Genomic DNA, 23,370 nt, shown 5'->3' with positions numbered 1-23,370 from the left:
TAAGTGTATGCGATCCGTGTCCCAGAAATCACTGAGACAAAAGAACCCAATCACGTCCCATGCTCGGAAGCCAGTCAGTTGTACTGTGTATTAAGCCATGAGCTGTGCCACAGTGAGTTCTTAGCCAGCAGCACCCAATCCCATCCAATCCAATGAAGAGCCGCCCACCAGCATTTTAACATCGTTGCTGTGACTGGGGGGAAGGCGTGACCACTTGTTTGAATCATAGAGTAAATCAAGTATTCCCAGGATGTCTACATATTCCAACCCAGCACAGGGGTTGTCCTGATCAGTATACAGCCAATCGTTAATTGGCAGCACCTGGGCGATCCAGTGATATAACCTCACATTAGCGAACCTGAGGCCCCCGTCTTAAAGGGACAACACATACTTTCTGAACGCTATTCAGGGTTGCATCCCTGCCCACAGAAACATTGAAATAGCTGACTTAAGGGATCGGTTGGAAGCATCTGGGATATCAAACGGGTAGTTCTGCAGAAAATACAATAGATGTGGCAGGGATATCATTTTAAATAAAGCCCCTCTGCCACCACTGAAACAAGCAATAACCTCCATGCCTTTATCTCTCGTTTAACTTGATCAAATAGCGAGGTTCTGTTCAATTCCCAGGCCTGTTGGCCAATCCATGAGACCTGCATTCCAGCATACTTAATATGATCTGTGGTCATCTGCAATCCAGCGGATGTAGCTGCATTCTCACAGTCACCAGCACCCACAACGATTTACTCTAATTAACGTAGAAGTGGAGGCCTCCCCATAAATTAGCAAAATCTGCATCAGTCTAGGCATCGATGTCTGGAGGGTCTTAAATATAAAGAAGGATGTCACTGGTTTACAGTGAGATGTGGAGCTTTCTATGTGTCCTCCAGATGGACCCATTCAACAGAACGTTCCTGTAGATCCACTCTGCCAAAGGCTTGATGGTTAGGGTGATTAAGATGGCTGAGAGGCCTCACCACTGCCTCGTCACCCTTTTTTTGCAAATGGGGAGAAAAGGAACCCATTTAACCTAATCTGCTCCCACGGGCCGGAATTTAGAATTTGTCTAGCAATGGCAAACTGGGCCTAAATTCATGCACTCCAATTGTCCAAACATAAAGGCTTCACATACAGAATTGAAAGCTTTCTTAAAGTCAATTGACATTAAGGTCCTATGTGTCGCAGCACTTCTGGACCAGACTAAGGCTATATTTTTTCATACCAGGCTGAGTCCTGTGCCAATTATTAGCACAACAAAGATGCTGTGCAACACAATAAATGCATCTGAATTCAGGTTTGCTTGAGTCAACCTTTCATTCTTGTAAGGTTATCGAAAACAGCACTACTGAGGGGAGTAACCTTAAGATATATTATTCAAGCACTTACAAAAAATTGAGTTTGTGCAGAGTATCTTACAAGCTCTAACTATAGGTGCCTCCAGATGCCCCACATTGATGGCCTCCTACAAGACGCACAGCCCTCTTATGTCACATATATCTGTGTGCCATGGTCCTCCAAAGGGACAGTATAAGTTCCAATTTATTCACCCTCCCTCTGTATCAAAGATGTTACAACTGTCAGCTACCCACTCACAGATGTCTCCACCGGACTTTCCTGTCTCTCTGTGACACAGATGCCTTTCCCAAGTATTCAAATACAACCCTTCCTGTCCTGTGTACCCTACGAATTGTCCCCATTCCTTTCCACTACCACTGCCGTTCGGTAATTGCACTGAAGTACCACCTCCCTATATCCCCAAGGAAGCTCCCCCCAAACTCCTAACCAACTGCCCCAGGCACACTCCTCCACATCTGTGCCACATATTCATAAAAGATGCTTTCTATAAGACAGACTCTCACAACCCTGTACCTCTAAGATGCCCCCTATTCTGGCTATCTTTTCCCATTAAACCACGAGATAAGGGGACAATTTTCATTGCACCAGTGCCCCTTGCTATATCACATGTAATGTGTACTAAATGCACAGAAAGAGTTTGTGCTGAGAAGGGTCTTAGAAGAGTGGAAGGCAAGATATTCAACCTCATACTTTGCATAAAGATAGCACTCATTAAACTGGAAAGAAGGTCATGAAACTCCTCCTTAGAGAAATGATCCTCAAAGGTCTCTACAATTTACCAATGGCTGGCCTAAATGTTTTCTGTATCGAGTCAACGTAATACAAATATCCTTGTGTAAGAGTGCTATATGAACTGGTAAATAGTTAATTTCCTTCAGGTTGTAGCTATTTTTTTAAATTAAGCATTGGTTGTATGTATTAATGTATCAAGCGTAGTGTACAACACCACCTTTAAAATGCCATGTCATCAGTTGTGTAAGCTGCACTGTTAGTATATTTTTGCTGGAGAGGAGAAGTGTGGCTCACTGGTTAGAGGAGGCATACCCTGAAGCTGAGGTCAGACCCGGGACCGGGGTTCGATTCCCGACACGGCAGGGTCCTGAACCCAATTGTCCAAGGACTTGATAATTCTCGCTTTGGTGCCCACTCTAAGCACAAGTTCCCACTATGCAGCTCTGGGCAACAAGCTTGCTTAATCTCCACAACGGCCCCCCCGCCTGACTTTCACCTTGGGGATGCCCAGCACGGGTGATCTCACAGGGAAAAACCAGGACGGGTTCCCAAGGCAAGCGCCGAGATGCCCAAGGGTAACATTGAGAGCTATATAAGAACACACATACATACATGCTGCGTCCCCTTTACAAACACTATACCACTTTTGCATCCACATTGAAGCAGAGAAAGGGAGAAAGAAGGACTGTAAATATGTAGAGCAGCAAATGTACAGAGATGATGACAAGTGAAAGAGGAAGCAGTGACAGAAAATCGAAATGGCGAAGAAGTGGCTAAAATGAAGTGCAGGAGAAGACTGAAATTAGAAAAAGAAACAGAACTGTAAAGGAAAAGCAACACGACATGAAAAAATTACATAAAATGCAAATGTTGAGAGTAATGCGGATAAGAGTCAGCCAATGAACAATAAATGGCTAGACGGGCTCTAAGAACCCAAGCCGGACTCTTTGCTCTGCTCGCCTTATTAATTTGCTGGATGGCCCACATCTACTAATGAGATAGGAGCTGGCTGACATTATGAGTTCTGCAGAGTGCACCAATGGAGAAGCACCTAAGACCACAAAGAGTAACTCAGAATTACGTACGGTCCACCCATTAAAAAGACAACTCACCCACCTTCTTACTGGCCGGAACTCTACAATTAATAACCCTCTTCCTCCCGCCCCGGAACTCCAACTGTATCCCAAATGCCATCTCCCTTTTCGCCCAGACTTCCAAACTGATTAAGCTCCATCCCTTAGACTACTCTCTCTGCGTCTCTGGGTTTTTCTTTTTGAAATTCCCTCCCGAAATGTGTCTCAACAGTATAGCCTGGCACAATGCACCCGAGGTAAACAAACAACCCTCAAGAGCCTGCTCCAGGTCTCCGTCTCCGCGCACTCTTTCTGTGCAGTGATGATCACGTGACGAACGTAAGCCAACGTCGTTGCTATGGACCGTCGCTATAGGAACCTGGTCGCCAACCACGCGCAGCCAGGTCCTTGCTCTCTATTTAACTTCGGTACAGAAGAGTCGCAGATAATCGTCCTTTCATCGGAACTACACTTCTGGGTTCCAGGTCCCACCAGGGGCCCCACGCATCACCGGGGCACAACAGCCTCCGAATCCCGGCCATGGCTGAAGACACCCAGGAGGAGGTGTCCCAACTGGAGCTCGAGGCCATCATTGGGTTCAACGGTAAGAAGAACTTAGTTTTCACACGCACTATTCACTTTGTGGCCAGGCTATCCGTTGTCAGAGTTTATAAGTATTCAAGGAGCCTGCCCTTATTTGGAGCCAGACTTATATTGCGCTTTTCGCTGCAATTTTTCCTCACATATGGATCGCTGCTTGTATTTTCCTCCCTTTGGGTATTAGCAACTTCTGTCCGTCCGAGCAGGGCATGAAATTACCGAGTTTTTTGACTGTGGAGGGAGTCTGGGCGGAAATTACCTAATCCGGGTAGATGCCGTTTATCTACCCTGGCCAATTCTCTCAGAATTCGAAGAAATATTCGGAATTCGTCCAGGTGTAATTTTCTGACACGTGACACTTTCAGCAGTGCCCATCAAGCAGACGTGCAGGTGGGGAAGGGGTTTATCAGATTCCAGCTTCGCCCATAACAAAAACCGGATTTAAGGGACCATTAGAACTCTTTTTGTTGGGAGCTATTGGGAGCCTCACACCTAAATGCAACTAACCTCACACCTAGATGTAATGGAGGAGCTTTAGCACTACAACATTGCTAGAGTGCTATAAAAGACATAAAACAAAATAGTGGTATTTAAATTATTTGTGTAGTGCTACTCTCAGGGTGTCAGAGTGCTTTACATCACATGTACAGATTATACACAAGGATGTTTTACATAAGACAGTGAGGGTTGTAAGGTGTAGGAGACAATTTATGAACTGCATCTAACAAAACGATTTGTCTTAAAAGCAGTAACCCACTTATCCATTTATATAAAAATCTGTCATCTGCATGTTACATAATGTGCTTTGCAGGTAACGTATTAATACGCTATGCTACTTTGATTCAAAACTAGGACTAGGCAAAAAAAACACATCTCTCCAGCAAATACGTTATCCTCCAGAGTTATCTTATTTTTATTAATATTTCCTGAGATTTAGCAGATACACAAAGAACTCTGCCGCCAGTGCCTTAACCCCAAAATAATTTGCAGACATTGAGACCATTTAAGCAGAACAGATTTACTTCCGTTTTTCTCATTGTTGCCAATTTCTTTGTGGCAGGGTTTAAAAAAAAAAGCATTAATTGACGCCCAAATTTTGCGTCGGGTTTGTGTCAATATTTTGGCACAACCCCAGTGCAAAATCTAATTTGTTAAATATTGTAATGCACTTAAATGTAGTCATGATAGACCTTCTAAACATATGTGAGCTGTGATGCCACTTCCTGTGATGCCACATGCAATATCACATGCTGTAATTTCCTTTGATGTCTCAAGTGGTGATGTTACTTCCTGTGATGACGCGCTGTGAGGTAGCATCCATTCTACCAACCTGGTGAGTCCCCTCACTTCTCTTTTTAGGACTTGATCTCTGCTTCAAGGCAAGGAGCATACTGAGGTGTCTGGAACTGACACAGGGAGGCTTGAGCAGCAGGGTTTGATTTCCCTCTTGCAGCACTGCACACGGTGACCTGTACGGAGGTCAGGGGCGGCTCCTCCACTAGGGCGGAGGAGCATCTCTCCACTGCTTTCTCGCAGTGCGAGAAAGCCAAAACATAAAATGATAATAACTATAAGTTAATACCACCTTATGTTTTCTTTGTATAGGCGAGGCTACTCAGCTCTTTGAGCACGGCAGGGGAGGAGTGGTTTGCACAATCCTGAGTGCGCAAAGACTGTTTGGTCGGACCTCTGGGGACGCCCAAAACAGTCATGCGCACCCTACTATGCAGCCTACATGGAGAACATGGCCACCCCATTAGTCCCTGGCTGGGTGGTGTCCTGACCTATCACAACGCTGCTTGCATTGTGATTGGCTTAGGGGTGGGTCCGGAGAGATCCTGGCTGCCTGATTCCTGTTCTTGTTGGAAGCGTCCGCCGTGACACCCCATGCGAATTCCCCGTCGACCCCTCGCGCCCGCGAGCAATGCTAGCTGCCACTGACAGAGGTGCCGCAGTTTGATCATATGGTAACTGGGAGGGAGCAGCTTGGGTGAGTTGGCGACTTCTACAACGCAGCTTTAGAAACACGGTTATCGCCTAACCAGGTATCTGTCTTGGCTGTAAGAGCCAAAGCTCAAGGTGAGCCATCAAAATAACTGGTATGTCAATGATTGAGCAAAGGGGTTGTAAAAAACGCGAGAAAGACTTAGATTAAAAATATGGTATTTTTTGATCACCTGTTTTACTGTATGTCGCTGCATTGACATCTGTTAAAAACAATAGTTTTTAAACATGAACTGTTTTCCCCACAAAACAAAATACGTCAATATTTCAAGTGGACTAAATATACATAGCCTATTATTGCAATCTTCAATGATAACCAATTCATATCCAAGGTAGTTGCAGAACTTTATTTCAGTAATGGCACCAACCATGGAAAGCAGCCTCACCCTTCAGCTCTCTCACTTCAACTGTCCACCGTAGAATACTTTACATGTGGTCATTCTAAAATGACCTAGGATGGTTAGAATGACCAATCCCTTAAAGTTCCAAGTCCAGCACAACACATATCCTCCCCCCAAAAAAACCCAATACCATTAAAAGAAATGAACAGTGTTTACGTAACACTGAAATGTAATATATGCAAAAAAGAACTTTGCATAACATAACTCAACATTGGGAAACTGGAAAAGTCTTTGTTACAGACGCCTTTCACGCCGGAACAGGCAGAAGACCCTGCATGCATGAACTGGTGAATGCTGATGGTACAACATATTCACTCAACCACTTGCGTTTTATATAACACCTTCCAGTGCATCAAGATGTTGAGCCAACGGCCTTACTGTCACAATGACAGCCTTGACTGGAAATACCCCCATTGTTTTTGACTCTTCCACTGATTTAAAACTTGAGATTACACCAATGAGATGTGCTCCATAAATCCCCATTGACATCATTAGCAACATTTTACATAACTTTTTCAATCAAGGAAGTACCCATGTAGCTTGATTCTACTTTACTCACAAAACCGTTTTTTAACCAGAACGTCCGCCCCAACTTCTTATTGTTTATCCTTGGTGCAGTTCTTCAGATCATAAAAATGCTTATAATTTCCCTGATAGTCTCTTCTGAGCCAACACCCTTTTCTTTTGAGCTCTCTAATATCTTCACCTTGCAAGTGCTCCATTCTAGACTCCTTTCCACAAAACCATGCCAGGTTCAACTTACTGTTGCCAACGCGATCCCTCATCTAGAAAAAAGGTGACTTGAATGTCACAGAATTGGTTGTATTCCTGTAATCCCACCACACCTAATTCAAGCCTTCAGACAAAGGTCTTCTTTTAGCAACTGCTCTCTGCACACAAGATTTGGCCTGCGGGGAATACAAGGCAGTCTTGAGCTGTGTAATGGACAAATTACCCAAAAACTCCTGCATTTCATGGGAAGTTAACTGGACATCATTGTCAGTTATGATTTCTTGTGGAACCCTTGACAGAGAAATTCCTCCTACAAAAGTTGATAACCACATTGATGTCCATTGAGCTTGCACACTTCGTCACCACCTACTTAGACATGTAATCTACCATAAGTATCAAATAACGTTCATTATGGGGTAAAAGATGGAACAGACCAGTAGAGTTTAATCCCAGTTTATTTCATGGTTCAGAGGGAATCTCAACTGGTGATAATGGAGCCTTCGAGGTAACATTGATTTTGTCATTCCTCGCACGTGAATCACAATGCTTGACAACACATTCTACCTGACTATCTAATCCAGGCCACTAGTACCACTCGCTCACCTTGAACTTTGTGAGGTCCCTCCCCATGTGGCCCTCATGTGCTAGATTGATTATCTTTTCTCTAAGGACCTTGGACGCAATTATTCTGGTGCCCCTGTACAATTCACCCCCAATCCAACTGAGTGCATGTCCCGCATTCCAATATCCTCTCATTTCCACAGAGAGTGCTGTGTATTCGGTCCGACCCTTGAGAATAAACCACTTGAGTTCTCTCACCACATCATCTGCCTCTCTCGCAGATTGTCACTCATTCTCCTGCAAAACACTCTCACAAATCCAACTAAGTGAAAGAGTTGGAACAGCCTCCATTCCTAACAACTCGCTTCCTAATTCTCTATCTCCTGGAAGATGTGACAAACAATCTGCAACCACATTTTTTAAACCAACAATGTACTCCACTTGGAAACTGAACTTGCTCAATACCTCTATCCACATTTTAATATGAGGAGTCACTTAGTTATCTTTTCTGGTAGAAAGCACATGGACCAATGGCCTATAGTAAGACTGAACAACAAACGGTACCCCCACAGATAAAACATAAAATGTCTGCTTGCCCATGCACACGCCAAAACCTCCCTCTCTATTAGCTCTCTTCTGCACCTTTAAGTGCTCATGACGCAAATGCCACTACTCTCTCTTCCCCACCATCTCTCTGTGAAAGCACCAACCCAAACCCTTGAGACTTGCATCCATGGTCAATATATTTCTCATTGTTACATCAAACTATCTCAATGTTGGAAACACACTGATAAGCTTTTTGACAGATTCGAAAGCTCTACCACACTCATCAGACAATTCGAACTTCGTGTGTTACTTCAACAACATTCTAATGGGCTGAGCCAATACACAGAATTGGGTATGAATTTAGAATAAAACTCAGCCAGAACAACACACTTGATCCTTGTCTGCAGGTGCTGGTGTTTTAATGATGAAATCGGCCAATTCTGCCTTGGGTTTGATTCCTTCTGCCGATATTGTGTGACCCAAAAAAGAAACAGTGGTAACAGCTAACCTTCCCTACACTTTCATTAAGGTTTCATCATGTTCTTCGCAATTCCTCCCTTGAATCAGGATATAATCCTGGAAGAAAAGGGTATTGTTGATTCCATCAGGCATTTTATTCATAACCCTCTGGAAGCATGCCACCGCAGATGCTAGACTAAAAGGCATCTTCACGAAATGGTAAGCTCCCAGAGGCATTTCAAATGAATTCAAGTGCCTGGACTCATTTCACCTGATGATAAGTGGACGAAAGAACTGCCACACTATCAATCTCCCCATCACCTAGCATGGTCAGAGCCTCTGAAATATTAGAAAAAGGCTGGCGATCAACCCATATATATTTGTTTGGGTCATGAAGGTCAACACACATACGAATTTGCCTCCCCCATCCTTAGGTCCTAGCATGATTACGGCAAGCCACTCAGAAGATTCAATCTCCTCAATTATCAATCCTCTCACCAACCTGTCAATTTCAAGCTTCAGTGCTTCTAGCATAAGATTAGGGACCTTTTCCACTTTGTGAACACACAGGACCGCATTCTACTTCGGAATAATCTTGTGTCGAAGTTCTTAAGAAGACCCAATTTGTCATTTAACAGATTGGGAAAGATGTCTTCATGATCTTGTTCTAATGGCACAGACATAACTGGATGCACAGCATTGGGATTTCTCGTTATCCCCATGTCATACTGGTGCCGCCACCTCTGCAAGTTATCCCCACGTTTTGCAAAATACACTTTTCTTTGTCTTCAAAGGTGATCCTCATGACAGCATAACGCAGAACATCTATTTTGGATTCCTCCACACCCTCTCATAACTCACATGATTTATATCAGGCTTAACCAGGGTTACTTCGCCACCAAATTCCTTTTCACAATTCTTGTCAGCCACCATCATATATGGTGAACATGAGTCTGCCAACACCACCACATGTTTATCATCCAATCTGATATGACATCCGGCATCTTTAAGGGACCTATATCCACTTCACTTGGATCTTGTATTATAGCGAACACCATTTTACCCACATCCTCAAAGACTGACTCCACCATTTGGAGTTAGACCCGCCTCACCTTTACACACTCGGGCAAAATGGCCCTTTTTACCGCATTTCCTGCACACCAAATTCCTGGCGTAATATTGTGTACAGTACGCTGAATGACTAGGGTTACCACAGCGAAAGCACCTTAATTTGGTAAACTTTCCGCAACATTCTATTTTCCTTCACCCTTATTTTTCTCTCCTTCTTGCTAGGTTATAGCTCCAATATATCCTACAATCTCACACACACCAGGGTCTTTCCCATCACTGAGTGACTCCGACCTCGCCAGGCTGGGTTCAGAGCTCACCATAGTACGGAGCTAGTCATGCTGTCTGTACTCGACGATCTCAGGAGGAAGGCCGATAACAGAGTTGAGCGCCCTGATTCTTTTAGATCTTTCTACGGCGTTCGATACGGTCAGCCACACAACACTACTGACCCGGCTGATGGACTTGGGCTTTCGGGGGCACGCCTACAATTGGCTAGAATCGTTTCTGTCAGGACACTCGCAGACGGTCCAACTTGGTGATCAGTTATCAGAAAAGGGCAATATCTCATGCGGGGTCTCTCAGGGCTCCGCACTATCACCGCTTCTCTTCAACATATACCTGCAACCCTTGGTGGCCGCGCTAACCAATATGGAATGCCGGGTTTTCAATTACGCGGATGACAGTAAGCTCATCCTGAGTATTGATAACTCGATCCGCAGCCCAAGAGTTAGCTCAGAACCTACTCAGGTTTACAATAAACTGGATGACTACAAACTCCCTAAAAATTAATCTGGATAAAACTGAAGTCCTTGCCATTCCGGGAAAAAACAACCCATGGAGCGGCCTGTTATGGCCTCAAGAGCTAGGGGCATCTCCTAGCCCATCACCAGTTGTAAAAAGTTTGGGAATCAAGATCGATTCCGAACTCTCTATGTCTAACCAAGTCAATTCGGTGGTGGGCACATGTACTGGTCTTCTAAGACAGCAGAGGATACTGGCTCCCCTGCTCTCAGTTTCATCTCTGAAAACTATTGTATCAGCAACTATCATCTCGCGACTCGACTATGGCAATGTGCTTTATGTCGGGCTTCCCCAGAAACTCACGAACAAACTACAGGTGGTACAGAATGACTCAGCTAGGCTGATCTTCAGGTTGCCCAGAAGAACTCACGCCACCCCCTTGCTGCGCAAATTGCACTGGCTGCCTGTCAAGCAAATAGCGAAATTTAAGGGACTCTGCATCGCCCATAAAGTTCATTACGGACACGCCCCAGGGTACATAAAGGAACGCCCAATCAAATACTTGCCAGGGCGGGCGCTTCGTTCAGTAGAAGCTCCCTGGCTGGTATGCCTGCGGGGTAACTTTGCTTCCAAAGGAGGGCGAGCTTTCTCGGTCCTTCTGTCACAACTCTGGAACCAGCTACCCGATACCCTCCGTAAAGAACCTGGTCTGCTTCCCTTCTGGAAACAGCTAAAAACCCTCCTTTTTAAGGAAGTATTAGATACGACCTAACACTTCTCAGTACCATGGAGACCTCCCCGCCCAGATTCTGTTCTTCTCTTCCAAAGCGTTAAGAGACCTGTCGGTGTACATGCGCTATACAAGAATACAATAACAATAACAATAGTTCGCAGCTCCCATACTCATGTGTTGGTACTCTCTACCCCCTCCACAATTGCTATAGCTTCCCTTAGATCTGGGTTCTTGGCTAGCAATTTCTCTCGGACCCTTACATTGTTTGTGCATCTCACCAATTGGTCTCTAATGAGAGAGTCGGTCAAGGGATCAAATTTGCAGGCATGTGCTAATGTTCGTAAGCAAGCTATATAATATCATGCACTTTCACACTGCCCTTGTGTTCTGGATTTTTTTTTATTGTGCTTCAACACTACATTCATTTTTGCTTGAAAATGCTTCTCTAATATTAGGACTGACATATCAAAAACAAACTGTGTGTCCCCCTCTGCATTGCCTACTTGAATGGCTTCCAAACTATCATAAATATTGCGGCTCTCCACCCCTAAACTGTGGAGCAACACCATTTGTTTTATAGCAGCAGAGAATTTTCCTCCCAAAGGCAATGAAATATGAATCAACAAGTTTCTTCTGCCTCTTATTTCTTTCTTTCTTTCTTTCTTTTTATTTATAGAGTTTTATAAAGTGAAAACATAACCCACGTGGGTAGCAGTGAGCTTTACGTTTGTTAGAGAGGATATAGTTATGCTATAAAACATGTAGAAAAATTAGAATACATACAGAATTACAAAATACAGCAGCACCCCAATAAGGTGGTGGTGGCTTTGCCTGTAAGACCAATCGATTAAACATACCATAATAATCAAGTGGTAAAAATGGTTTCATAAACTAGTACAGTCTGGCTTACGGTGGTATATTCTCAGAGATAGGACAATTAGATCAGGCAAGGCAAAAACATGAAAGGAAGCAGTGATCAAAATATCATAATCTAACACAGTAAATGATTCAACAGGCAGCATCCCCAATAATGGTGAGGTCCACTCAGTATTGACACAGAGAAATCAAAAGGGCAATAGTGAAACAGGCTAGCAGTAATCTTCATCTGTGGTTGATAAGTATATACTGCTTGGAGGGGGAGTTACTAGGGTCTGTGGCAGACATTTGCTCATGAGCAATAGTTTTAACTCCTTTCTTGAAAGATGTAGTTGGAGGGTTCATCCTTAGATCCGGGGGGGGGGGAGTATCCAAATTCTTGGTACGATGCCCGAGAAGGCTCTGTTATAGCTTTTATTTTTAGAGGATTCATGAGGTTTCAGTAGTAAAGTGCTGGAACTTCCAGAGGATCTATGACCTCTTAAAAGGTCCTAGATCCTCTGAGCGAGGTAGCTTGGGATGCTGAAGTGTAGAGCTTTGTGGGTAATGCAAGCAATTTTCTGTTGAATTCTAGCTTGATAGGGGAACCATTTGATGGCTTTCAAATCAGGGGTGATGTGATGGTTTCTTTTTGATCCTGTGATGAGTCTTGCAGCAGCGTTGAGGGAAGCCCTTTATGGGGCTGTTTGGGATTTGGGCAGGCCACTAAGGGTAGCCCTTCTATAGTCCAACCTCGGAATCACTTGGGTTTGGACGGCAGACTTGAAGTCATATGCAGGGAAGGAAGGGTTTTAATTTCCTTAAGATGTTCATTTGATGGTTTGCTTTTTAGTGGCAGCTCTGATGTGTTTCTACAAATTAAGGTTCTTATCAAGAGTTATTCCCAGTGATCTTACTGAATCAGTAACTTTGAAGGCTGTTAATTGCTTCCGTCATTCATTAATAATGAGAGAATGATTGGGTGGGGCATTTAGAAGAAATTCACTTTTAATTGTGTTAAGTTTTAGGTGGTTGCAAGTTAGCCAACATTGGGTATTTAGAACAGTTCTGTTGAGGGATCTAATGTCTTCAGGGTAAGTAGAGTTGAATATAATCGGCGTACATGTGATAGTGGATGTTAGATGAATCTAGCATTTCCGTTAATGGCTCCATTCACAAGTTGAAGAAAGTCAACGAGAGGTAGGAGCCCTGAGGAACACCTAACATGACCGGAGCAGTCTTAGACAGGGATCTTGACTTTTCTGTTCTGTTATGGAGAAATGAGGTGAACCATATTAGGATGGAACCTAAGATTCCCATCCTGCTTTCCAATAGATCTAGTATGTAGTCATGCTTAACCGTATCGAATGCGGAAGATAGGTCAATGTAGATTAAGAGGCAAGATTCATTTTGATCTATTATTTTTAGTGCATCATCCACTATGTGTTTAAGGGCCAATTCAGTGCTGTGCCCTGGCAGAAGCCTGCATGGAATTGATCAAGAATACTGAATTAATCAATGTGGTTACATAGTTGGATATGTGTGCATTTTTCCAGGAGCTTCGGCAGAGTTGGGATATAGAGATGGGCCGAAAGTTATTTAGGTCTGTTTGGTCTGCGGTTGTTTTTTTCAGGATAGGAGTGACCTGCCCAGACTTTAGGCAATTAGGGATTGTTCCTTGGTGAAGGGAGGTGTTTACGATCTTGGTCCAAAGTGGGAGTATCAACACTTTTAGCTCATTAAAGATGTTAGGGGGAAGAGGGTCATTGAAGTGGTTTGATGGTTTCAAAGCTGACAGAATTTTGAGGATGTCGATTTCCTTAAAGGTTTTGAAAGAGTTCCATGTAGCGTTATTTTTGAGAAAGTGTCCAGGACAACCAGATGGTACCACAGTCATGGAGGTGGAAAGATTAAAGTGATGTAAAAGAGGCTCATGCCCCAGTGCCTTCAGCAAATCAGTTATAATAAGATCAATCTTCTCAAGGAAGAAGGAGGTACAGTTTGCACAATTAGGAAGTGCATTAGATCCAGCTGGGGAAGAGTTGGGGGGGCCATACGATTGAAGTTTAATTAGCTAAAAAAGTTATTTTGACCAATTTCTAGACTGGTCAAGTTGGCTTCTGTAGAAATTTGCTTTGGAGTTTCTGATGCTTTTTTTAATCTGTATTTCTCAGTGATCTCATATGTTCGAGGTGTTCAAGGGAAGGCGAGGATCTCCATCTTTGTTCAGTTTGTGTCAAGTTGCGTCTTTTGGTATTGGGGCTACCATTGTACCATGGTTTAGAGTCCTTAGTAGATAATCTTTTTAGTTCTATAATTGCTATTGAGTCTAGAATAGTCTATATGGAGCTAGGATAGTGGCCTATAAGATCTTGAGCATCTGACATGTCTCCAGGAGGTGGAAGGATGTTATTGCTAAGGGATGTTAATTCATTAATGTTGATATTTATTGTGCCTCTTTTCCATGTCGTTGCTGTTTTTATTTGAGCGTTGTTTATTCTCAGGGGTTTGGAGATGAGGAATGCGATGTGATAGTGGTCAGACAAGTCACAATGGAGGATAGATTCCAGGCGGATAGTGTTGTACATTGCAATGATAAGATCTCGGGTTGCTCCCTTGTTATGAGTAGGGCTGTCACATATTTGTGTCAGGTAGAGGTCTGCAAGAAAGGATTTAAGGCTGTTAACTACAGGGTCATTCAAATCATTCCAGTGGAGTTTGAAGTCTCCAAGGAAGATATTGTTACTGTGTTGATTCGTTTTTTTTGGGATGATATCCATAATTTGTTCCAAAAATGAGAGGTTATAACCAGGCGGATGGTACATCATGTGTAGTTTACATATAGATCTGTTGTTTCAGGCAATATTTATGCAAAGATATTCGAATAATGATAGGATAGGGGAATTAGACAGAAAAGCAGTTATGGTGAATACATGCAATGTTTCCAACTGGTCGGCTAACTCTATCTAGTTTAGTAATGTCATAACAAGGAGGGGCAAGTTTGTCAAGGATAGGTGCAGAGAAAGCATTTAGTCATGTTTCGGTTAGGATTAGGAAGTCCAGGTCCTGTGCAAGTATAAGGTCTACAATGTCCACCGCATATCTTGAGGTAGAGAGTTCTCCATCTCAGGAGTAGAGATTTCAAAGAGGGTGAGATCAAGATGGTTGGGAGGTGTGTATGAGGCCCAGGGAGATGATTGGTGGGTAGGGCAAGATTGTGATTCAATGAATTCAGGTTCCTAGAAGGCGAGCTTTTAGTAGACTATTTGATGGTGATGTATATAAGGGTTTGTAAATCTGCCTTTAGCGGTTGTAGATTTTGTGTAATCTCATCGAGTCTGGAAACTAATGAGTTGTGGGAGTAGGATTTCAGGTCATGTGATAGAAGGGAAGGAGGTGGAGGGGTATTGTTGTCTATGATAGTGTGATACTGTTGGCCAGAGGGTTCTGGCTTAGAGAAAATTGGCTCTGAGGCGAAGGGCAGCTTAGAGATGGTAGGAGGGGAGCTAGAGAGCAGCGTAAGATGGGGTGCTAGGGGCTTGTTGCTGAGTGTGATAGTGGGTTCAGGCGCCAGGAGTGTCGATGGTCGAGGTATGGAGTGTGTTGGAAGTATGGTATGGTGAGACAATGATTTATGTTGCTATGTGATTTCGGAGTTACTGCTCTGTTTCTAGGATGTAGTTGAGGTTTAGAGATATGATCTTCCACAGTATAATTGGTTAACCCTTCTCTGACAGGAAAACTGGGGTAGAGAACTTGTTTGTCCAAGCCATGGTGACAGTTCAATCAGTTTAATCCTAAAAAAAACTTTGAGATGTGCCAGTCACTGAGTTAAGTAATGTGCTGCACAGAATCAGACTCAACGCCAAAGTGTGCCTACCACTGCATGAAGGGACATGCACTGTCTCCACAAGACCGGCACAGCATACCTCAACAGACGACTCAACTTCTACAGCCCCACCCGCCAGCTCCGCTCAGCCAGCCTCACCCTTGCCACAGTCCCCGGCATCCGAAGAACAACCACCGGGGGCAGATCCTTCTCCCACCTAGCCGCCAAGACCTGAAACACCCTACCCACCAACTTACGACAGACCCAAGACCTTCTGGCCTTCAGAAGACTCCTCAAGACCTTGCTCTTCGATCACTAGCAGCAGCACCTCCTCCCCTGCAGTGCTTTGAGACCATCACAGGTATGTAGTGAGCTTTATAAATGATTATTTGATTAATTGATTGATTGATTGAAAGGCACCCGGTCTATCACAATGTTGGAAATATCCCCAATGCAGTACCAGACAAACTCAATTCAGAGGTGTGCCTATTACTGTGTAAAGAACAACATTTGCATAGTATGGCACAGTGTAAGGCAGTATGCTCCCAGGTGTGCCTATCACCGTACATCTACAACTTGTGCAATCGCCATGCAAATTATGATCAGTTAGGCACCATAAAGGTGTGCCATTCACCGTAATATCCCTTCTTCAGGAACAGTGACCACTTCAAATACCACTGTTAATTGCTGTTGAGACGGTTGAAGCTCGAAACCTGAGACCAAAAACTGCCCAGTATGCTTTGTCACAGCGTCGTAGATATATCGTATTTCCCCATAGATCCAAACAGAAATGTGCCCAATCCTCCAAAATGGTCATTAATGTGTCCTACTTTGATGTTTTCCTGAGAAAAATGAGCTTGTTCCCTCAACGTGGCATGCATCGCTTGGCACAGGTATTTGCAGGTGACTGCTCTTGATCCTTTTTCCAACGTATGCCAAAGATACTCCGCAAGAGGAATAACAAGTTGCCTCGCTGCTCTAGTACGAGCCACAGCAACTGTTGATAGGTGATTGGTTTTCAAATATATATATCTCCTCTCCTATGATTAGGAAAGTCACCAAAACTGGCGACAAAACATCTGTCCAGTTTCTTAGAGGCTAACACCTGCTTGGACGAGGCTCAGTTTGGCTTCAGACCAGCCCATGGCACTGAGTCTGCATTCGTGACCGCTTTGGACGACCTTCGTTCGCGTGTTGACTATGGTCGAGCAGCCTTTCTTGTGCTGCTCGACATGTCGGCCGCGTTCGATACGGTCAACCATGCCATCCTGATCAGGAGACTTGAGGAGAGTGGGGTAGTTGGCCGGGCCCTTGACTGGTTGGTCTCTTACCTTGGTAACAGACGCCAATTGGTGGCCTTACCGCCCTATCGTTCGGACATCAGACGGGTGGGGCAGGGCGTACCGCAAGGGTCGGCCATCAGCCCTATTTTATTCAACCTATACCTCCGCCCCCTGGTCAGTCTAATTAAGTCCTTTGGCATTGCGGTCATCAACTACGCGGACGACAGGCAACTTATCTTCTCGTTTGAGGGTAGGGATGCTGTGTCGCAGGAGACCTATCATCGATGCATGTCAGCTACTGGAGAGTGGCTGAGTTTGAACTCACTGCAATTTAACAGCTCAAAAACTGAGGTATTGCATTGTTCCTCGGATCGCATTCCTCGTCCGTTGCCATCGGAATTTTGGCCTCCTTCCTTCCAGGGTACAGGGGCAGCAGCAGTCTCCACTCGAAATCTGGGGGTGCTGTTTGAATCCAATCTGCAGCTGGACGCATTTGTCAATAAAACCGTGGCAACGTGCATGCTGTTGCTCCGAACACTGCTGAAGATTTTATCTTTCCTGCCGGCTCATGCCCGACCAGAGGTAGTGCGCAGTATCATCTTAAGCAGGCTTGATTACTGCAACACGCTACTTCTCGGTGCACCGGCTGCCCTAGTTTGTAAATTGCAGCGAGTGCAGAATCTGGCGGCTAAGCTGGCGCTCTCCGGACGGCGTATTGACTCATCTTCTTTGGCGCTCCAGGACCTCCACTGGCTGCCTATTTCTCGGCGCATTGAGTTTAAGGCATTATGTATTGTCTTCAGGGCCCTCCATGGCCAGGGACCTCTCTCTTTACAGAGGATGTTTTCCTGGTACGTCCCTACCAGATCTCTCCGTTCCTCCTTGGCATGCAGGGTGGTAATTCCGAAAATCCTAAGGATGCGGATGGGCGGACGCTCCTTTAGGTTTACTGCAGCCAAGCTATGGAATGGTCTACCCCTGACCTTGAGAAGTAAAGAAGATCTCCCTTCCTTCAAAAAAGGTCTAAAAACTCACCTCTTCCCTAGGTCGGTATAAAGCTATAAGGCAGTACAATGTTGAGTATGGCAGATCAAGTCAAGCGCCAGGATACCCTAAGGGTGACAGTTTAGCGCTATATAATACGCCATACTATACAATACATACATACAATGTGTGGACAGTTCAGAAATGTGCCCACAACTGTAGCTACATAGACACTGAGGTAAATATTGACCAAAAAATATACTAAATCAATCTTTACCCGTGTGATGAGTTCTCGCTACGCAATGGGTTCAAGAGAGGTTGGTGCCAAGAGATGCATGTCTCCTCTCAGGTGCTTGTCGCCAATATTACAATCTTTAGTGATAACCAAGTCATATGCAAGGTAGTTGAATAACCTTATTCGATTAATAGCACAAACCATGGAAAGCAGCCTCACCCTCCAGCTCTCCCACTTCAACTGTCCACCCTAGAATACTTTACATAGGGTCATTCTTAGATGACCTACGATAGTGAGAATCAACAATCCCTTAAAGTTCCAAGTCCATCGCAACACCTATATTCCTATATGTGGAGCTAAATAATTTTTTTATTAAACCATACATGTTTTTTTTATAGCACAGATCCTGAATTGACTTTCTCCAAAATAGTTTCTTACTTGACCCTCACTTAAAATGACACATCTTTGAACAAGTATTTTCTACAAATGCAAATATCAAATGTAAATTCAACCTGACATGATATATGTATTAAATGCTAAATGTCTTTCTAAAAACAATAATGAAGTTAAAGGCAAGGTAAAGTAGGATATTGTTTTAATATTAATAACCCTTTCATAAACAGCACAGAGGGAAAGGGTCAGCACCTCAATGACAGCAGAGGGAGAAGGCGCAGCTGCCTGGCATCGTGTTGATTTTAAAAACTGCTATAGGGAGGGAACAATGTAGTACATTGGGTACTTTCTCATTTCTATTTTGGCTTGACAGTCCCCATAGGACAAGTATTGACCCAGAACCAGTCATTCAGCATAATCCAGGCGCAGGTCTTGCATGACTTGACCACTTCGGCTATTGTAGTGTGTCAGGCCCAGTTTGGAGGGGGCATGGGACAGGCATGGGCTACTGGGTCTAAACCATAGGAATTGAAGTTGTTTGCCATTGATGTCCTGGGGTCCTTCGTGCTATGGTTCTGTAAATTGGACCAAGTAAAATCCCTTTTGCATTCAATGCGCTGGGGCGAGGGTGAGAAGTCACAGGCTTCACAGGGAGGTTGTGAGGTGGGGGTTGCTCAAGTTGTGAGATTAATAAACAACGGACCCAATAAAAAGAGTGCCCTGCCCAGTGATTAACTTTTCAAGAAAGAAACATATTGTAATCACACAGTTGTACTAAATACTACAAAGTTCAATGCTAAGATAAGTCAGTGTCTTTGGATACTATCTCTTGTAAGTGCTGCACCCACCTTGGTCCCACTTTGTCCCCTCTCTATGGTTCTAGGTTCCACCCTCACTTTATAGGGGTTGGCAGGTGTTGCATGAATCAGTTTCGGTGCAGCTCCATCTCCTACAGTTTATGGTGTACTCTGTCTCAAGACCTTCCTCTTCGTGGGCCGGAAGTGTTCTTTCAAGGGCTTTTCAGGGCTGAGATATACTCTGGCAGTTCTTAATTTGCACAAAAAAATAAGAGCCAACGCCCAAAGCTTTGCTCAGCAGCCCGTGATATTGAATGTCAGGGGTGTCGAATATTAAGGCTGTGTGTACTTTATTTAACCTCTTTTATCCACCATCAGATAATCCTTGTCCCTTTATCTCACTCTCTGAGGTTATTTTTCAAGCTTGCTTTCTTTCTTTACCACTGTATTTCCATATTTCTCCTCCTCCATCTTTCCTCCTTTGTGTTTTTCTCTCTTGCTCAAAGTTTGGTGAGGAAATATAAGTGCCGGTCCTCAAAAGAAAGTTTCAGTAAGCCATACCAGCAACCACTGGCTCAAATTAAGCACTGCATTCTGGCAAGCGCTCATGCATATTTGCAAGACCTGCTGCACACCACAGCCCTTAGTGGAGCGCTGGGAACAGGATCACGTTTGGCAGCACACCTGCCGAACCTTTATTTCAAGGTCACTGCAGCCTGGCGAGAGCGACTCTGCCATAACCGATGCAGTGAGTCACTTGACAAATGGCAGTCCTAAAGAAGATGTGGACCTATCAGATAATAACTAGGTGCACTCTCAGGGGGGTCCCTCCAAAGTCAACTGTTCTAGCCCATGTCTGGAGTGACTGGACAGCAGGTATAACCCCTCACTGGGCCTTCAGCAATTAGGCTGATGCAGATTGTGCTTAGCCTTCAGCTGATTGACAGAATCGGCACTGCACAGGCTTCTACTCACCAAATTAAAGCACCAACTGTTCATGTGACAGTCACAGGATTGCAATTCCTGCCAGGAGTCAAAGAGAGAGTCTTGGTGACCCTCACACATCAGGGTCCTTCCAGATTGCTCTTGTCCTGTCTGATTCGTCTGGGTGCCCCACAGCGACTAGGGACTCAATGGTCCTCCCTCCTTCCTGGACAGTCTCTCCTGTTGCAGGACCAGGCATATTCTTTCCCTCTCACAGCAGGCAGGAACGTTTTTTGGGCACTCCAGGTGCAGGTCCACGTGTCCGCCAGTAAGAGATCCAATCTTCAAGTGATGTTCCCTAACCTCTTGGAGACTGGCTGTCATGAAGGCACCTGCCATGGTTGCATAGCAGCCCTATGAGTACTCTGCAGAGTATTCAGTTCCTTGGTTATAGAAGACTCAGAAATGGAAAAAAAAGTATGGTGGTTTGACTCTCACTTTTATGCACAGCTTTCAGACATATGATGTTGATCCACTATCTCAAACTCTATGCTTGGTTTGGGGTGGCTCTTCTTTCAAGTGTCCTTTCTAGGCTGTTTTCCAGATGCAACCTTTGTGTAAAGTGATGCTTCTCTCAGCAGAAATGTCTCCATCCCACATCAGAGGCGTAAATGGGTGTTAGGTTACAGGGCATACGGAGTTGTGATGTTACTGAATGTGACTGTCTTCAGCCCACTGCATAAGTAATCAGGAAAAGAGTAAGACATAGGGGCAGGACTCAACTAAAGACTTCCTAATTCCTAATCTCTCATAACAGAGTCTGCAGTCCCATGCCTCAACCCTACCATCCTCCAAATGACAGTGTTCGGGAAGAGTGAACAGCATCTTCTTACTAACCAAAAGGCCTCATAGAATATCTAAAAGAGCCCTGTCTTCACTATCCTCATTTCAGTGTATACATCTCCTCTCTACAGCAGCAGTTGTATAAGCAAGACACTTACGCTGTCTGGGAGTACAGTCCTCGCCCACCATCTTGTACCAGGCCAGGGACACTCAAAATGGATTCCACTGGCACCCATTACTCTGGCTCACTTATACACCATGTATGAGCCACACTGAGCACATGCGCAGCACGCTTAATACACAATCGGAATGTTAGCGCAAGGAAATCAGCAAGTGCATTGTAGCAGACTTTTGCATGAGTGGGTCCATACACATCCACTCCAGTGACCCATATAACAAGCATTGGCATAGCCAACAGGTCTCGCCTTTCGGACCTTATAAGTGTTTAACCATGCAACAGTTGATGTTGTTGCACCAAGGATATTGTGCTGCATATCTAAATACTTATAAGGTCCCAAAAGCAAGACCTATTGGCTATGCCAATGCTTATTTCAATAGGCATTAATGAAGTTTGAGCTGCTCTTGTGATGGAAGCAAGTGTGCTATTTAATCGCGAAATGGGGCCTTAATTCGAATAGTAGTTTGTTAATTGTGAACTGTAATTGGCGGAAAACATAGTAACAGAACACACGGTTCACTGTGATTTATTGTCCTGCGAGTCTCAAACAAAATCCCAGCATTTTCTAGTTAGTTATTGCTTAGCATTGCATTTGCTACGCAGGTTCAGTGAGAATAGGTAGTAGTAGAATGTACCTTTTTTGTTGTAAAAATATTCAGATCTAAATGGCATGTTGGGGCTTCATGTCTTGCATTTCTGTATTGACTCCTGATGAGCTGCCTAAGCACCTATCCCCACTCCTTCACAAACTGCATACTACCTCTGAGAAATTGGATCCCTGCCGGCCGGGCTAGCGCACAGTGCACGCGCGCTCGCATGGCGGCGTGCTTTCACTTCGAATGAGCACATTGCAGGTTTCTCTAACGACTCTGCCTCAGAACATTTTAGCCCACATGACACATAATAGAGGGGAGCTCCGCTGTGCTTGCAAGTAGCAGGAAATCCTTGGATACATTTAACCCTTGCGCTCAAGCTGCTGCAACAGGGAAGCACCGCGCTCACCACTGTCTGCGTGTGTTGTAATGTCTCACCACACTCAGAGCTGAAACTGGCTCTGTCCGAAGAATGTTAGTTGTCCTCCCGTAACAAACCATTTCTCTTTGCCCCACCTGTAAACACACCTCCCTCCTCGTCTCCTCCCATTCAGCTTTGATGGGTCCCAGCCACAATTTGTCAAATTCCTCCCCGGGTTGTGCTAGTCCTGTGCCCGCCTCTCTCTCTCTCCCTTCAGAACGTAGGGGGAAGAACTCCTTCATACCAACGTCGAGGGCGCAAACTGATCCTTTCTCTCTTAATGTAGCCGTTAGACCTGTGTAGGCAACCAGATTGCTTCAGATGACCAGCATTTGTAGCAATTCTGGCAGTAAACATTATAGCCCGTTTGGCTTGTTGCCTTCTAACAAGGTGCTGTCAGACGGCTTCCGGAGAGCAGCATGACCTGCCTTTCTTAGTGCAAGAAAAGGACTTAATTTGTATCGAGGGAAAACGGTTCCACAGCACCGCTTCGCTACACTCCTGCAGCCGGGGGAATCAAATATCGAGCATTAGCAAAGCCTGTAGTTACACTGGAGTGTGGTGAGCAGTCAACCCTCACATAGTGGAAGTGCAACATAGACACAGGTAGAACCCTTTACAGCTTTGCTTTGTTTCACAGGATATAAAATCCAGTAAAGTATGAAACTCCGTCAGTCAGCGAGTAAGTCTCTGATGTCAGAAGCGCTATAACCCTTCGATCACTGCCTCATGCCCTTCCCTCAATCCTTTTCTTAATTGAACTGTGCGTGTTTTTAAATAAGGTGCTGGGCGTCTCACCTATCCCCACTCCTTCACAAACTGCAAACTACCTCTGAGAAATTGGAGCCCTGCTGGGCTGGCGTGCAGTGCAGGTGCACGCGCATGGCGGCGTGCTTTCACTTTAAACTGCTTAAAATGAAAGCACGCCGTGTTTAACAAGATGGCGGCGGACTGTCCACTGTCCTTACATGCACGTGCATGCTGTCAGGTTTCGATAAATGGCGGGAGAGGCCATCTTTGTCCATC

At 44.6% G+C, this 23,370-nt stretch overlaps 1 protein-coding gene across 1 annotated transcript in view; it reads left to right on the top strand.

Annotated features, from left to right (window-relative positions):
* Positions 1-3,557: 3,557 nt before the first annotated feature.
* The window catches only part of CFAP52 (cilia and flagella associated protein 52), a 149,490-nt gene continuing 129,677 nt past the window's right edge, over positions 3,558-23,370 (top strand). Inside the window, exon 1 of the mRNA XM_086928737.1 lies at positions 3,558-3,765. Coding sequence (XP_086784863.1) covers positions 3,702-3,765 — 64 coding nt within the window. The 5' untranslated portion in view covers positions 3,558-3,701. The remainder of the gene's footprint in view (positions 3,766-23,370) is intronic.

Source organism: Lissotriton vulgaris, chromosome 7, assembly GCF_964263255.1.
Source record: "Lissotriton vulgaris chromosome 7, aLisVul1.2, whole genome shotgun sequence".
Lineage (NCBI taxonomy): Eukaryota > Metazoa > Chordata > Amphibia > Caudata > Salamandridae > Lissotriton > Lissotriton vulgaris.
This window is presented reverse-complemented; position numbering and strand designations above follow the sequence as displayed.